Source organism: Myxocyprinus asiaticus, chromosome 16 (genome assembly GCF_019703515.2).
Source record: "Myxocyprinus asiaticus isolate MX2 ecotype Aquarium Trade chromosome 16, UBuf_Myxa_2, whole genome shotgun sequence".
Lineage (NCBI taxonomy): Eukaryota > Metazoa > Chordata > Actinopteri > Cypriniformes > Catostomidae > Myxocyprinus > Myxocyprinus asiaticus.
Window position 1 is genome coordinate 26773728 of NC_059359.1, and position 17846 is coordinate 26791573.

General features: G+C 38.9%; 1 protein-coding gene across 1 annotated transcript; it reads left to right on the forward strand.

The window, feature by feature from the left end:
* Nucleotides 1-3746: 3746 nt before the first annotated feature.
* On the forward strand, nucleotides 3747-14827 carry LOC127453855 (uncharacterized). The gene is made up of 11 exons (XM_051720593.1): nucleotides 3747-3779; nucleotides 3880-3938; nucleotides 4386-4453; nucleotides 8523-8622; nucleotides 9370-9696; nucleotides 9913-10224; nucleotides 12089-12151; nucleotides 12261-12443; nucleotides 12966-13013; nucleotides 13097-13156; nucleotides 13959-14827. The coding sequence occupies exons 4-11, from the start codon at nucleotides 8559-8561 to the stop codon at nucleotides 14018-14020; spliced, it is 1119 nt and encodes a 372-aa protein (XP_051576553.1). The 5' UTR covers nucleotides 3747-3779; nucleotides 3880-3938; nucleotides 4386-4453; nucleotides 8523-8558; the 3' UTR covers nucleotides 14021-14827.
* The last annotated feature ends 3019 nt before the right edge of the window (nucleotides 14828-17846 follow it).

Consider the following 17846-nt stretch of genomic DNA (forward strand, 5'->3'; position numbering starts at 1 on the left):
TTTACAACCTGCCAATAATTGACAGGCAGTATTAAAATAGTCAGCATTTGACTGATACTAAACAGTACTGATGTTTCTTTAGCTAGTTATTTTATTTGAATTTAGTCTTTGTTTTATTGGTCAGCAAATGACTGATACTAAACATACTGTACTGATGTTTATTTAGATATTTATTTTATTTGAATTTATTCTTTATTTAAATGGTCAGCAACTGACTGATACTGAACATACAGTACTGAAGTTTTTAAGCTATTTATTGTATTTGTATTTATTCTTTATTTTCTCAGTGTTCATTTCTAGAATTTGTTGACAATGTATAATAATAATGTCAATTATTCTTTGATAAAAATATTTGTTTAAGAAAGCAGCCTTCTGAGTACCTTTGCAAAGTCATATTGGTGCAAAATCAGTGCACAATCCATATAGAAAAGGTCTGTTTTCATTCCAGCTCAAAAATTAACTATATCGGCCACCATATCGGTAATCGGTGAATTTTCCCCCTCTAAAATCTGTATCGGTCTCAAAAATCCCATACTGGTCAGGCTCTAATACTGACACATTTTTTGCTCCCTGCTTAGAGAGTATGAATCCTCGTTATAAGATGATATAAGGAATTATCTGCTAGATACTTTTTGACACATGCTGAATGAACTATAAATGTAACTGTAAAAGAAATATTGTAAAGCTATTAATATTTATCTCTGTGTAATTATGACATGTACTGTGTTTCTCTGTTTTAAGAGTGTAAAGTCCTGAATTTTATCTGTGCAAGACCAAACTCTTCAGTGTGGCTACCATGCTATGAACATCCTCAACAGCCAGGAGCTGAACAGGTCACTTGGGAAGTCATTCATGGTGTTCAGTCAACAGATATAACACAATATTCATGCAAGCACTCAGACAGAGCAGAGGGAGCACTGAAGCCCATGTGTGAGAGAATGAGAATTCATTCTATAATGGATCTCTTTTTATAAATCCTGTGGTAACCACTGATGATCTGTGGTATTGGTGCAGAGTGAATGCACAAACCTGCTATGACGTGAAGCTACTGGTGAAAGGTGTGTTTTCATTTTGTATATTAGACCCTAGCATCTCAATTACGAAATATAGCTGCAAGCAGCGATGACGAGCCCAAGCACCATGGGTCCATTTCCACCCAGTGGTTTTCGGAAAAAAATGCATGGTAGACACATGCACTTGGCATTTGACATTATTCTAAACAATTTTGAAGCAATTTGAGTAAATATAAGAGGACTATTTTAAAGTCTGTTATAAGAGCCACACTTCCTGCTGCCATGTGATTAGCCCCCACGATTAAACATACATCTCAGTTTTGATCTAAATCAAACATTGCACATAGAAGATATGACACTTCCTGTTTCCCATTTTCACCATAAATGTATTGCTTTGCCATGGCAATACCGTTCAAAATATCAAAAATCTGTTCGCAATTTAGCATCTACAATGTCTAGGCATGATGTTGCACAAATTTGGTGCCAGTCACATTAATCCCCTAGGAAGAGTATTTAAAAGTTCAGAGCCTGTAATTATCAGAAAATCCAAACTGGCTGACTTCCTGTTGGGCAGAGCTTATAACTGTGAGTATGAAAGTTGTTTGGCTTGATGAGAACTATATATGTACCAATTTTGGTGACTGTAGGTGAAAATGGGGCTGCTACAGATACCCCCTTATATGCCCATTTTCAAGGGGGTGCTATAGAGCCCCCCCACATGCAACTTTGCCCAGCCCTAATGGGTGACGACTCTGATGTGTGTGCAAAATTTCAAGAGTTTTCACGTATGTTAAGTACCCCAAAATTACAGAAAACCTTGATAATAATCCTTAGTAGAACAATAGGGCCTCCGCACTTTCAGTGCTTGGGTCCTAATTAATGCATTGCCATGGCAACAGTATTTAAGAAATCAAATATCCCTTTACAAATTTACATCAGCAGTGTCTTGACATTATTCTACAGAATTTTGATACAATTCATGTAAACATAAGAGGGCTATTTTAAAGTCTGTTAAAAGTGCCATACTTCCTGCTGCCAGTTAGTGGCGCTATGAACGTGACCCATAATAGCTGCATAAATGTGATCAGCCCACATTGCCAAACATACAGCTGAATTTTCATCAAAATCACACAATGCACATAGAAGATATAAGGCACTTCCTGTTTCCCATTTTTCGCCATAAATTTATTGCTTTGCCATGACACTGTTCAAAATATCAAAAATCCGCTCGCAATTTAGAATCAAAAATGTTTTGGCATGATGTTGCACAAATTTAGTGCCAGTCACATAAATCCCCGAGGAGGAGTATTTAAAAGTTCAGAGCCTGCAATTTTCAGAAAATCCAAAATGGCCGACTTCCTGTTGCGCAAGCTAATGACTGTAAGCATGAAAGTTGTTCGGCTTGATGAGAACAATATATGTACCAAGATTGGTGACTCTAGGTGAAAATTGGGGTGCTACAGAGCCCCCCTTACATGCCCGTTTTCAAGGTGGCACTACAGAGCCCCCCCTGCATGCCCCCCACCTGCAACTTTGCCCAGCCCTAATGGCCGATGACTTTGATACATGTGCAAAATTTCATGACATTTTAAGCATGCTAAGTGCCTCAAAAACACCCAAATATAGGAAGATAATAACAATTAATGTGTTGCCATGGCAAAAGTATTTAAGATATCAAATATTCCTTTACAAGTTTACATCAGCAGTGTCGTGGCATTATTCTAAAAAAATTTGAAGCAATTCATGTAAACACAAGAGGGCAGTTTCAAAGTCTGTTAAAAGTGCCATACTTCCTGCTATGAATCCCCTAGGAGGAGTATTTAAAAGTTCAGTGCCTGCGATTTTCAGAAAATCCAAAATGTCAGCTTCCTGTTGGGCGGAGCTAATGACTGTGAGTATGAAAAATTTTCATATTGGTGAGAATATGTATGTACATATTTTGGTGACTGTAGGTGAAAATGGGGGTGCTACAGAGCCCCCCTTACATGCCCATTTTCAAGTTGGCGCTACAGAGCTTTCCACAACATCATTAGCCACAAGGAAGAAACATGTCTGAATAGGTGCATGAGTGGTTTATTAAAAATGACCTAGTTAAATAGAGTGATGTTTCTTTGAGTTTATTCTCTCCTGTTGTGATCACAGATGTTCCAACTTCAGCTCTCAGTACTCCTGGTCAGGGTGCAGCTGTGACAACTAAAGTAATAGTAGAAGCGATTGTTTCATTAGTAACTGTGTTTGTCCTCATATACCTGATGATGTGTGTGATTGTTCATTTCAGAAAAGGAAGAAGCACCAACACCAGTCAAAGTTGGTACTCAACTGAAGCCCTGTAAAAGCTCTTTCCTTTGCAAAGTATAACACTATGGCATAAAGAAAAGCAAAGCCTAATTAAAAGTTAAAAAAAATTAAATTGAAAAGTTTGGCATAGCATTTTTATCATTATGAAAATGCACTGAAACAATTTTATTTAAAAATATTAATATATAGTATATATATTTAAATGTCTGCCAGATCATGTCAGGTTGTGGAACCAACATGTAGAAAGGCATTTTATTGTCAGTAAAAATGATTTTAGACTCTCACGACTGAGTATAAAGGTCAATAATTAAAATATTCGATTATTTAAAAAAACAAAATCATTATATTTATGAAATAAAAATTATTTTTGTAAAAAAACGTACAAATATATGTATAATATATATTTTCTGTTTCTTGCAGCTGAATTTGACTGCCAGTCTGCAGTATATTATTCCCAGGTTTCAGGAGGTAAGTTGAGTACATGATAATTTCTGAAAATAAAAAATAGATAAGTGCAAAAAGTGTAACTGATGAAAGTCTTTTAGACACTTCTGTTTTTGTTTGATAGGTTTTTGGATGTCCCCTTGTTTTCTTTAGTTGAAGATGATCTAAGGACGAAGACCATTTGTAAGTTACTGCAATTAATTTGTCCTATTATTTGTCATATTCATGCTCTGTTGGCTTGGGTCATTTTAACAAGCAAATACAATCTACCATTTTTAAGTCTAGGCCTATTACTATCTACTGTCATTGCTAAACTGCAAACTAATATAAGGATAGAACTGCCACTAAATTTGAGCATGTAGAATGCTATTTAATGTTTGCAACAATTTGAAGTGGGAAAGAAAGAACAGCGTAAATACATTCAGTGGCCAAAGTCCAAACTATCCAAAGTCCAAACATGGTCACATATACTGTACATGATGTGTATATTTAAAATATACAGTATTATGTATTATATATTAAATGATACATTTGAATTTGCATCCATCCTTTGAACAGTACATTAACTTATTTTTCTGCAATGATAAAAATTGTTCTTGAACCTAATTTTTGAACCTCATCTCCCAACAGTTGGTGCTGAACACACAGAAGCTACTGCATTTACTGTAGAGATATCAACCAGTCTAGAGCATGACAATGTGAGCATGTTTTAAAAGGAATCAATTTTTTCTGTTGTTATTTTTTGTGAATCTTTGACATTTAAGTTTCACCTTTCTCTAACTCTAATCCTAACATTGTAATGGCATTTATACTACTTCTATAGCAACAATAAGTGGAATTGGTCAAATGATTGAAAGTCAAATATATAAATGTATCTACTAGGAAAACCTAGTACAGTTTCCTAGTGTAAAAAATTGTGACTAGAGCTGAGTGGTTAGGGAAAATAACTGCCAAGCTGGGTTTGTATTTTGGGTATATAGGGGTTTCTTTCAAAATATGAAAGGTGAAAAGCTAAAGTGAACTAAGTTTGTAAGTTGCTTTAAAGGTGCTTCATGTATGTACAATGATATCTTTGCAAATCCAGGAAGGTAGCGGAAAGGAAATCGTCATGGTTACTTGCGTAACCTCCATTCCCTGATGGAGGGAACGAGATGTTGTGTCGATGTAGTGACACTAGGGGTCACTCTTGGGAGCCCGAGACACCTCTGGTCTTTGATAAAAGGCCAATGAAATTGGTGAGTGGTATTTGCATGCCACTCCCCCGGACATATGGGTATAAAAGGAGCTGGTATGCAACCACTCATTCAGGTTTTATGCTGAGGAGCCGAGACAGGGTCCAGCCATTTCAACGGGTAGTTCAGCGTTGTGGCAGGAGGGACACAACATCTCGTTCCCTCCATCGGGGAATGGAGGTTACGCAAGTAACCATGACGTTCCCTATCTGTCACTCACTCGACGTTGTGTCGATGTAGTGACACTAGGGGTCCCTATAAGAAACGCCACAACTGGCTGAACTGTGTTACGTGAACTGGCGGTGTGTGACGGGCAGACCACTGTGTGCCTCGTAGCCAGCACACCAGGTCGACACGTAACCTCCCCCAACATAGTTATGAGTGTCGAACGGCCCTTTGGGGACAAGTCGACTACCCAAAAGACAGAGACAGGCTAACCCAGTCGTGGCCTCTTTTCCCCTTCTTTTTTTCCACTCCCTAAAAAAGAAGGGGGATTATCCGACTGGACCGCCAGGTCTAGTCATGGGGTGTCCCTCCCAAGGGGAGGACACCGTGGAGACAACGCCTCACCCAAAGAGAGGGGGGGATATTTAAGTGGAATAATACATCACATGGTCTTGCCGACCATGTGGAGAGTCGTCAAGGTAGATCCTGCCCAACGGGGGAGGAGTTACTACAAACATGGAGACCGGGGAAGAGGGGCTCTGCCCAAGGAAGATGCAGTTTGCCAACAGGGAAATTAATTAGCGGAAGATATACATTGCATGGGATTAGCCTTACAGGGAACTGCCACATGCAGAGCACCTACCCCAGAACAGGGCTCTTAGTTAGCACGTGTGATGAGTCTCTCCGAAATCTCGACTGCCACAGGGCTCGGAGGAAGTCAACCAGGGAACATAGTTTGTGAACACTACTGGGAATTAATGGCGCACGTCTTCAGCTCAAAAGAGGTGGAAGGCGCTATGTGCAAGCGATACACCCGGCCGGCTATCCTGGGCTTATCCACTTGTATTGCGTGCCACTACCTGGGATGAAACTGGTTCCACCCGGAGGTTGTAGAACCTTGCAAAGGTGTTGGGTGTTGCCCAGCCCGCTGCTCTGCAAATGTCTGTTAGAGAGGCACCCCTGGCCAGGGCCCAGGAGGCCGCTACACCCCTGGTAGAATGGGCTCATAGCCTTACCGGGGGCGGCATATCCTGGGTATGATATGCCATAGCTATGGCGTCAATGAGCCAGTGGGTGATCCTCTGCTTGGAAGCAGTGCTTCCATTCCGCTGTGCACCAAAGCAGACAAAGAGCTGCTCAGAGATTCTAAAGCTCTGCGTGCAATCCAAATAGATGCGTAAAGCGCGCACCAGACACAGCAACGATAGGGCTGGGTCTGCCTCCTCCTGGGGCAGCGCTCGCAGGTTCACCACCTGATCCCTAAAAGGGGTCATGGGAACCTTGGGCACATAGCCCGGTCGGGGTCTCAGGATCACGTGAATGTAGCCCGGACTGAACTCCAGGCACATTTCACTGACAGAGAACGCTTGCAGGTCTCCTACCCTCTTGATGGAAGTGAGCGCAGTGAGGAGGGCAGTCTTCAAGGAGAGTGCCTTAAGCTCAGCCGACTGCAAAGGCTCAAAGGGGGCTCTCTGTAGACCCTGAAGAACTACAGAGAGGTCCCATGAGGGAACGAGGCGCAGTCTGGAGGGATTCAGCCTCCTGGCACCTCTCAGGAACCTGATGATCAGGTAGTGCTTCCCTAAGGACTTACCGTTGACTGACTTCGTGGTGTGCTGCTATGGCGGCAACGAACACCTTCAAGGTGGAAGGGGACAGCCGCCCTTCCAACCTCTCCTGCTGGAAGGAAAGCACTGATCCAACTGCGCATCTCTGGGTGTCTTCCCATCGGGAAGAACACCACTTAGCGAACAGACGCCACTTAAAGGCATACAGGCGCCTTGTAGAGGGGGCCCTAGCCTGAGTGATCGTGTCTACCACTGCGGGTGGTAGACCGCTTGGGTCTTCCGTGTCCCATCCAGGAGCCAGACATGGAGATTCCAGAGGTCTGGTCGCGGGTGCCAGATGGTGCCCCGTCTCTGAGAAAGAAGGTCCTTTCTCAGGGGAATTCGCCATGGGGGGGCTGTCGCGAGGAGCGTGAGGTCCGAGAACCATGTCTGGGTGGGCCAGTAGGGTGCTACCAGGACGACCTGCTCCTCATCCTCCCTGACCTTGTACAGGGTCTGTGCAAGTAGGCTCGCTGGGGGAAACGCATATTTGCGCAGGCCATGGGGCCAGCTGTGTGCCAGCGCGTCAATGCCGAGAGGGGCCTCGATCAGGGCGTACCAGAGCGGGCAGTGGGAGGATTCTTGGGATGCAAACAGGTGCACCTGTGCCTGTCCAAATCGACTCCAAATCAGCTGGACCACCTGAGGGTGGAGTCTCCACTCTCCCCTGAGGGTAACCTGCCGTGACAGCGTGTCCGCTGTAGTGTTGAGGTTGCCCGGGATGTGGGTGGCTTGCAGCGACTTGAAGTGCTGCTGACTCCAGAGGAGGAGACGGCGGGCGAGTTGTGACATACAACAAGAGTGCAGACCGCCTTGGCGGTTGACATATGCTACCGTTGCCATGTTGTCTATCCGAACTAACACGTGCTTGCCCTGGATCAACGGCTGAAACCTCCGCAGGGCGAGCAGAATTGCCAACAACTCGAGGCAATTGATGTGCCAATGCAGTCGCGGGCCTGTCCACAAGCCGACGGCTGCGTGCCCGTTGCAAACAGCACCCCAGCCCATTTTGGAGGCGTCCGTCATGACCACAACGCGCCTGGAGATCAGTTCTAGGGGAACACCTGCCCGTAGAAACGAGAGGTTGGAGCAAGGGCTGAAAAGACAGTGACAGACCGGCGTGATGACCACGCGATGTGTCCCGCGGCACCATGCCCATCTCAGGACTCGAGTCTGAAGCCAGTGTTGAAGCGGTCTCATATGCATCAACCCGAGCGGGGTGGCCACCGCTGAGGATGCCATAGCCAGGAGCCTCTGAAAGATGCTTGATTGTAGCCAAGCTGTAGGGTTGTTCCAAACAGAATTTCCAATAAAATGACCAAATGACCACTATTTTTGGCTAAAAGAAAATTGGCCCAGGGCACTTGCTATTCATAATCCATCCCTGTCTAGCAAAAATGTGTTTTGTTTTTACTAAGCAATAATGTGTGTTGTATTGTCTTTATTTAAATGCAATCAAGTGATGAATAATTTGTATACATGTGTAGATGTTATACTGTATATAGATATCAAATGATACACTTGCAGGGAGTGTGAAGAAAACTGGATGGATGTTTGCAGAAGTGGTAGCGGCGAGTTCATGCTTCCCAAAACCAGCCAAAGTCAGTCTTGTTTTTAATTTGAGTGACAATGACTTGTGTGACAGATGTTTGACATTTCGCCCTGATCACATTTCCTAGTTTTGCAGGAAATCTACAGAAACTAAAAGCAGCTTATTGTGTAAAAGTGAAAAATCTTTCAGCCTTTGCTTATATACTGTTCAGTTTTTCTGCAGTGAGCTTCTGTATTTTGTCATTGTGATGGGGTTCTTTCATCCTTCATATCTTCAACTTCTAAATCTTCTGTTTGCAGCTTTATTGAAAGGTAAGTTTCATTAGAGATAAAATTCACTGAACCAAAACACATAGTAATGTGAGACTAAGCATATTATCATTACACTATAGACATGGCATGCATGGGTGTGACATGCATATGATCAGTGTTGCCATTCATAGGTTACATAATATACTTATTTGGAAATTCCTTTTAACCTTACTTTTTGTTGTTGTGCTGAAGAACTATTCTTGCTAGTAAATAACTGATTTTCTAAAGCACAGAGGTATGTTATAGGGCAGATGCTCCATATACTGTATGATGGACAGTCTTTTTTATTCAATAAACTTAATTTGATGTGCATAGACTATGCTTTATTTTCCAAACACCTTGAAAAAGTGCTTCTTAATACAATGTAAATACAGACTGGCATTTATTCAAAAGCCTGATTTAAGATGCAAAAATTCTATAAGACATACATTATGTGTCAAGGAATACATGTTTACAAAAACTCAAACACATTTTACACATTTATTTTCATACATATAGCTTACAAATAGGCCATGTTTGATTATTACCACCAGCAACATTTATAATTGAAACTTATTGTGAAGTGTTACCATAATGTACTAATTATTATATTTAAGAATGTATGACCTGATCTTGGCAGAACCTGCTGTTTGAAATGAAATCCTGTGTATTACAGTAAATGCAGTATTTGTGTCCTTTCTTTGCATCCTGTTTCTCTGATTGTTTCATTTTTCAAATTTCACACTTCTCTTTTTCATTTCCTTTAAGCTCAGGCCCAGAGATCCTGCAAAGAGGATCTGTTGTACTTTAGCCAGGTTCAAGGTGATAAAGTGTCTATTTCTTGCCTAACCACTACTCACCAGATCGAGTCCCTTAGAGTAAAACTACTCCAAACCAACCTAAATAAAGATATTTTAAGGTATCCAAACAGCTCTTCACCAGCAGAACATCAGAAATGGTCTGTGAAGATGGATGCTGGGAAAGTGATACTTGATCTGAAAGACATTCATTTATCAGATGAAGGCCATTATGTTTGTGAGGTCTACAAGGATTGGGACTGCCTTACAGTTACTAAAATTAATCTGCGGGTCAAAGGTGAGATACTGACACATTATTAGCTCCCTGCTCAGAGAATTTGAATATCTCAATAAAGCAAATAATCCTCATAATAAGATGATATAGGAAATTATCTGCTAGATACTTTTTGACACATGCTGAATAAACTATAAATGTAGCTTTAAAAAATATTGTAAAGCTGTTAATATTTATCTCTGTGTAATTATGACATGTACTGTGTTTCTCTGTTTTCAGAGTGTAAGGTCCTGAACTTGATGCGTGTAAGGTCAAACTCTTCAGTGCGGCTACCATGCTATGAACATCTTCAACAGCCCAGAGCTGAACAAGTCACTTGGGAAGTCATTCATGATGTCCAGTCAACAGATGTAATACAATATTTATGCAAGCAATCAAACATCATAGAGAGAGCCCCCAGGCACCTGTGTGAGAGAGTGAGAATAGAGAATGGATCTCTAGTTATAAATCCTGTGGTAAAAACTGATGATAGGTGGTATCGGTGCAGGGTGAATGAACAAACCTGCTATGAGGTGAAGCTGGAGGTGAAAGGTAGGATTTCACTTTGTATTTCTTTAGCTAAAATTGTAATGGCTAACAAACCTCTGATCTACAAGAAATTGATTAGATTAATACATTTTAAGTTACGTTATACTGTAGTAAAAAAGTAGGTTATATTAATGGGTTAGGCAAGATGATGATAATTATACCATTTCTTCTTCCCTGAAGTAATAACAATACAATTAAGCACTTCTTTGGGGATTTTCTGCTTTTTTTATTTACATGTAAATTCCTAAATGTTACCATTATTTTTGCATATTCATTAAGCAAATTGATGAAACTACTGTAAAAACCTACACTTATATATGTTGAAACATGAAGAAAATATGAGAATGTGACACATATTTGAGGCAGATTGCATCTGGTGAACAAAATATAAATAACATGATCAGAAGAAATACATCTTGGAGTGCTACTTGCAAGAGGGGCTTCGTGAAATAATCCCAGAAGGTGTTCTTTCGTTGGGTTTCAATCATAAATAACAAAAAAAAAAAAGTCACTTCAAGTACAAAAGTTAAAAAGCCTTTATTGTTTTTGGCTGGTCACATTAGGACATTAACATTTTTAAACAACAGTAACTGCATTTAAGATGCATTTCGGCAAACAGTCTTCTTCAAAGTGTCAGACTGAACATTTTTATAAATTACATGACTTGAAAATCATGACAATAATATCCAGTAGATGGCTGCAGTGCTCTATGCAGCCACCTACTATGCAGTCTGTTTGCTTGTTGTAACCTAATTTTTTATTTTATCACAAGTCATGCATTTGAATATACATTATATTAAGATATTACCAAACTATTATTTGTCAAAGTCTAACATTTTAAAGTTGATTTGAAGTGTCAGTTTTTGCTTTTAACAGAAATGAACTGCAAAATTGTGAAAATTCAATTACAATATAAATATAAGAAAACATTTTGCAATTTCATACTTTCTATAGTAACAGTTTATTTTGCAAACATTTTCAAGTCAGTGAGGTGAACAGTAATAATGAACAACAATACATGCATAAAAAAGAACAGCAAGAACAGTAAAGAATGATGCAGTGTCTTTTTATTTATTTTTATTTGTTTTACAGATAAATCTTTTGCATTTTTTTGCACACCTTTATCTCTCTCTCTCTCTCTCTGTCTGTCTCTGTGTTTGTGTGTGTGTGTCTGTGTTTAGCATTTTGGATGATTTATTGGTTTTATTTGACAAATTAAAAAAAATGCTCTGTGTTATAGTCTCACCAGTTCATTTTTGTGTGTAAGAATGTATGTGGGTGTGTATGTTTTGCACACTGGATGTTTTATAGTCTCACCCTTTAATTGTGTGTGGTTTTTTCTGCATTATGTTTGATTTATTAATTGTATTTGACAGATAAAAAAGCAACAACAAAAAATGGTTATGGTCTTTCCCATTCATTTTTAATGGTCAGTTAATTTTGACCGTGAAGACCAAAGGTGTCGCTTTTTGTTTTTACAATCACTTAGACTTATCGATTCATGCCCTTTTTTCAGTTTCTAAGTTCAGATGGCAAGTGGAGAAAAAAGAAACCAAGCCTTGTACCACTCAGATAAAGGAAACCATTTATATAAAATCAGTAAAAGTGATTCCGGTCAAAAATAACCGAATACCAAAGGAGGGTTAAACAAGCATGTTGAAAGTAAATGTGTTTATGTGAGCTGGATAAAGTGGCCTAAATACTATATGTTCTGAAAATGTAGTTACAGTGTTAAAATACTTTAAATACTCAGTGCCTAAATTTAAATAAAATTAGGTTGCTGTGTTTAAATAGTTTTTCAAATACCATAACTCTAACTTAGTAATACATATATAATTCTGTAAAATTGTTTGTACTTTAATTATAGATTATGAGACATTTAGTTCCACCACAATATTGGACATACTATCCAAAACATCTTTAACCACAGGTAAGATATGTGTCTGAGTGTGTATGCATGTGTGTGAATAAAAGAATAACATAATAAAATGTACTGATGAAGCCTATATTTAAGTTGATCTTCTCCCTTGTGATCACAGATGTTCCAGCCTCAGCTGTCAGTACTCTTACCCAGAGTGAAGGCAACAGTAGCAAGAGTGCAGCCATGACAACTAATATGATAGTAGTGATTGTTTCATTAGTGTCTGTGTGTGTCCTCATATCCCTGATGGGGTGTGTGGCTCTTTATATCAAAAAGCGAAGGCGCAAGAACACAAGCCAAAGTAAGTCACAACTGAAGCCCTGGAAAGAATAATACTGCTGAGTTGCATATTTCAAATGACTGTCAAAATGATTGCCATAGAGAGAAACAGTGATGATTGTTTTTACTATTGGAACATACTCTGTGTTGGTACAGAATACTGTAAATCCTGTTGTATGCTTATCCCTGATGTGAACTGAACACTGTTCATACATACAATCCCTGTACAGAAGATCTAGACATGGTGCTGGGGTGGAGGTGGGTTTGAGTGAGGAAATTCTAGTAGTGCACTGCAGTGAGACTGTCTACCTGCAAACTGCCATTGTATTATTGACAGATTACATGTCAAAGGACCTATCAGATTGGGCCATAAAGTATGCAAGTCAACTGGCTAACAGATTTCAAGACATCAGCTTGCGCGGTGTCTTTTATCCACACTGAAACCAAAATCAGCTTCAGTGCCTTTTACATTCTCTTGTTAAAGGATGTAAATGTCCTTTGAAGTTGATCTGATGGTAAAGTACCTCTTTTTTGTTTCTTGTAGCTGAATTTAATTGCCGGTATTCAGTTTATTATTCCCAGGTTTCAGAAGGTAAGTGATATTAATGTTAATCCTTTAAAAAAAAAAGTGCAGTTGATGAAATTATTCTGAGACAACTTTGTTTTTCTGTACAGCAGGGCTGGATGTCCCAGTGTATTCTTTAGTTGAAAATAATCCAGGACCAATGACCACCTGTAAGTTAATGCAAAACATGATTTATCTCATCAATCAGTTGTATGCTACATAAAAATATGAACGAAGAACAGTTATGCTAGGTTAAGTCACATTAAATTAGGTTGGACTAATTTGCATGCTTCACTCCTGAAAATAAATCCGTCACCAGCTCATTATTTCCCTCACAACAAATGTAAAAGATGCCATTTGTAAAAGAGAGCTGCATATCCTCTATAAATAATGACTGGCTTAAATTTGCAAACTAAAGACATGCTGAATGAGCTTGTATTGCCGGCAGTATTTAATTATGACCATTGCAAGGGGTTTGTAACAAGAATTGATAGGCCTGTTATAAAGTAGTGCCATTAAGCACTTAACTAAATAAGATGCTGAGCCACCAACCCTGAGCCACCACTGCCCCTGCAAAGCTCAGCGGTTAAGGCTTTGGGTTGGGGATTCAAGCCCCAGCACTGCCAAGATGCCACTGTTGGGCCCTTGAGCAAGGCCCTTGACCCTATCTGCTCCAGGGGTGCCGTATCATGGCTGACCCTGCGCTCTGACCCCTGTTTAGCTGGGATAATCAAAAAAAAAAAAAAAAAAAAAAGAATTTCACATATTTTCACATATGCAAAAATGTATAATGTGTTACAAAATAAAGGCTTCTTCGTTAATGAAAAAAAAGACCCTCCCCCTAAATTAAAGCATGCAGCATACACACTTTTGCAAATGTAGCCGATAGATCTAAAAAATGAATTCATTTTTTTTTTCTGCATTAATGACAGGTGTTGTTAAAATACATTTGTGAACCTTATCTCCCAACAGTTGCTGGTAAACAAACAGAAGCTACTGAATGGAATGGTGTCAAGCAGTCTATAAAAATATAAACATATTGTGCAATGAATCCTTAAGTTTTCAATGTTTTAATTTCTTGTTAAAAGTATGCTATGGTTTTCCATGTTAACAATCAAAGTTTATTGATGTTTATTTATGTATATTATTATGTTTATTAATGTTATTGCTTGGTCTTTTTTAACTCTTTTCATGAGAAATCAAGACAGGTTTCATTTTAAGTCAGATCATTGCCTCTATATAATTGTTCTTATCACAAAGGATTCTACTGAAACTAACGAAGAAATGTTTAGGGAACGGTATTTGGTATATTGCCAAAAACGAATGATAATACTTTCCAGGCACTATACATAAACACTGAACCTTTTGTAAATTACAAAAAGAAGTCAAAATCCACACCGGAATCACACACACACACACACACACACAGCCTACTGTATCACTGATACATCCCATTCGATGGAAAATTATTATTGCTTATTGGCAGCTGTCAATTGCCGAAACACATAGCTGAAACTACCTTTAAAAGGAAAGTATATGGTTTGCCTTATTCTAGTGGTGAATATTTCTGATTTACTTTGTTACTGTTTCTATGAATATGCTTTTTTGATTGTCAAGCTCTGGTCAAATAACAATAACTTTGTTATTTGAACAAATAACTTTGTTAGAGTTAGAGTGCAAACAATAACTTTGCACTCTGACCCCAGCTTAGCTGGGATATGTGAAAAAAAAGAATTTCACTGTATATGTGCAAATGTATAATGTGTGATAAATAAATAAAAAAATTAATTAAATTAATTAAAAATAATATTGGCCTCAAGGACTTGGAACACTAAGTAAAAAAGAAATTATGTTTAAACTAAACATTTTGCACTGCTTAATTTGTTCATGAGGCACACCAGTACCCATGCAGTACTGTTAAAGATAATTTGCATTAAAGGTCTATATAGTCCATGTACAACTTTTGTTGAAGTTCCAGTTTAATATAGAATTTTAAGAACTCTTACACTGCAATGTTTTTCATCATCCACTTCAGTTAATTTTACTGTAAAACCATAGACGGACACACCTAGAAGCCCATGCAGTATTGAGACTGCTATAAACAAACATTGCTCTGTGTCTTTTTCTGTTAGTGCAGCTGTAGTATGTATTACTGGGAGAGTATTTCCTTGTTCATTCCAGCCAGAATGTTTACACACATTCTGTTAAATGTTTCCGCTGTGAATGTCCTTGAACACTACAGTGTCTTATCAAACACCAGACTCTTCTAGTTTAATACCAGTTGTGTCTGGCCTGGGCTGCAGTGATGTAAGCATGTTCGATCTCTAGATTCAGTGTGTATTCAATAATTAGACTGTGACACAGCAAATTATATAGGACTCTTGAGAGGGGCTTGAGGTGACTGTTGCCAAATACTCACATACGTGTCTGATTAACTCACATGAGTTTTTGTGTGATTGCCTCCGTGTATGTTAGTGTGCTTATTAACTTATTAACAAACCAAAATAATTATAAAGTAAATTAAAGTATATTAAAGTAAATTTTAAATATCATCATATTGTGGTAAACAAGCAAACATAATCAAACCACAGTGGCACATGTTATGGCTAGAGTTAACTATTATGAAACCAAATGATTTTTACCAAAAGGTTTAAATGTGTTGTTAGGTCAAAAAGGTATGATTCATACCCTTTATTGCATTTATTTGGACAATTTATAAATTACGATTATTTTGTGTGTTAGGCCTACCTTTTCTATTATTGTTTCATGAATTGTTTGTGCTTCAGATTTAGCTGAAAAGTCAATAATGGGCTGTTTAATGCATGCATAGATTGAAAGAGAGGTGTTGATTTTGTTTAGTAGAAAATGTTCAATAGCTTTTTTTTTTTTTTTTTTTATGTAGAAACTGACTTTAAAGTGTGATAAATTGCCCCGGTCTCTACAAATATATATCTCTCTTTATACACTCACTGAGCACATTATTAGGTACACCTCTACACCTACTTATTCATGCGATTATCTAACCAGCCAACTGTGTGGAGGCAGTGCAATGCATAAAATCATGCAGAAACGGGTCAGGAGCTTCAGTTAATGTTCACATCAACCATCAGAATGGGGAAACATTTTATCTCAGTGATTGTTGGTGCTAGACGGGCTGGTTTGAGTATTTCTGTAACTGCTGATCTCCTGTGATTTTCACTCACAACAGTCTTTACAGTTTACTCAGAATGGAGCCAAAACCATAAAAAAAAACTTCCAGTGAGTGGCAGTTCCTCGGATGGAAATGCCTTGTTGATGAGAGAGATCAACGGAGAATGGCCAGACTGGTTCGAGCTGACAGAAGGGCTACAGTAACTCAGATAACCACTCTGTACAATTGAACTAGTGAGCAGAATAGCATCTCAGAATGCACAACACGTCAAACCTTGAGGCGGACGGGCAACAACAGCAGAAGAGCACTTTATTAGGACCATAGTGTTTCTAATAAAGTTCTCAGTGAGTGTGTGTGTGTGTATATATATATATATATATATATATATACACACAGTTCTGGAAAAAAATAAAGAGACCACTGCAAAATTATCAGTTTCTCTGGATTTACTATTTATAGGTATATGTTTGAGTAAAATTTAAATTTTTGTTTTATTCTATAAAGTACTGACAACATTTCTCCCAAATTCCAAATAAAAATATTGTCAGTTGGAGCATTTATTTGCAGAAAATGACAACAGGTCAAATAATGCAAAAGAAAACAAGTTCATATACATTTTTTTAACTACACAATATTAATGTTTTAACTTAGGAAGAGTTCAGAAATCAGTATTTGGTGGAATAACCCTGATTTTCAATCACAGCTTTCATGCGTCTTGGCATGCTCTCTACCAGTCTTTCACATTGCTGTTGGGTGAATGTATGCCATTCCTGGTGCAAACATTCAAGCAGCTTTACTTTGTTTGATGGCTTGTGGCCATCCATCTTCCTCTTGATCACATTCCAGAGGTTCTCATTGAGATCTGGAGACTGGGCTGGCCATGACAGGGTCTTGTTCCGGTGGTCCACCATTCACACCTTGATTGACTTGGCTGTGTGGCATAAATAGCACCCCCAGATCATCACCGATCCTCCACCTGGTCATGTCTCTGTGAAATTTGGTGGAGGATCGGTGATGATCTGGGGTGCTTCAGCAAGGCTGGAATCGGCAGATTTGTCTTTGTGAAGGATACATGAATCAAGCCGCGAACAAGGAAGAAAGAACTTGCTTCCTTCTGCGCTGACAATGTTCCCCAACTCTGAGGATTGGTTATTCCAGCAGGACAATGCTCCATGCCACACAACCAGGTCAATCAATGTGTGGATGGAGGACCACTGGATCAAGACCCTGTCATGGCCAGCCCAATCTCCAGACCTGAACAACATTGAAAACCTCTGGAATGTGATCAAGAGGAAGATGGATGGCCACAAGCCATCAAACAAAGTCGAGCTGCTTGAATGTTTGCACCAGGAGTGGCATAAATTCACCCAACAGCAATGTGAAAGACTGGTAGAGAGCATGCCAAGACGCATGAAAGCTGTGATTGAAAATCAGGGTTATTCCACCAGATATTGATTTCTGAACTCTTCCTAAGTTAAAACATTAGTATTGTGTTGTTTAAAAATGAATATGAACTTGATTTCTTTGCATTATTCGAGGTCTGAAAACACTGCATCCTTTTTGTTATTTTGATCAGTTGTCATTTTCTGCAAAGAAATGCTCTTAAATGACAATATCTTTATTTGGAATTTGGGAGAAATGTTGTCAGTACTTTATAGAATAAAACAAAAATGTTCATTTTACTCAAACACATACAAATAGTAAATCCA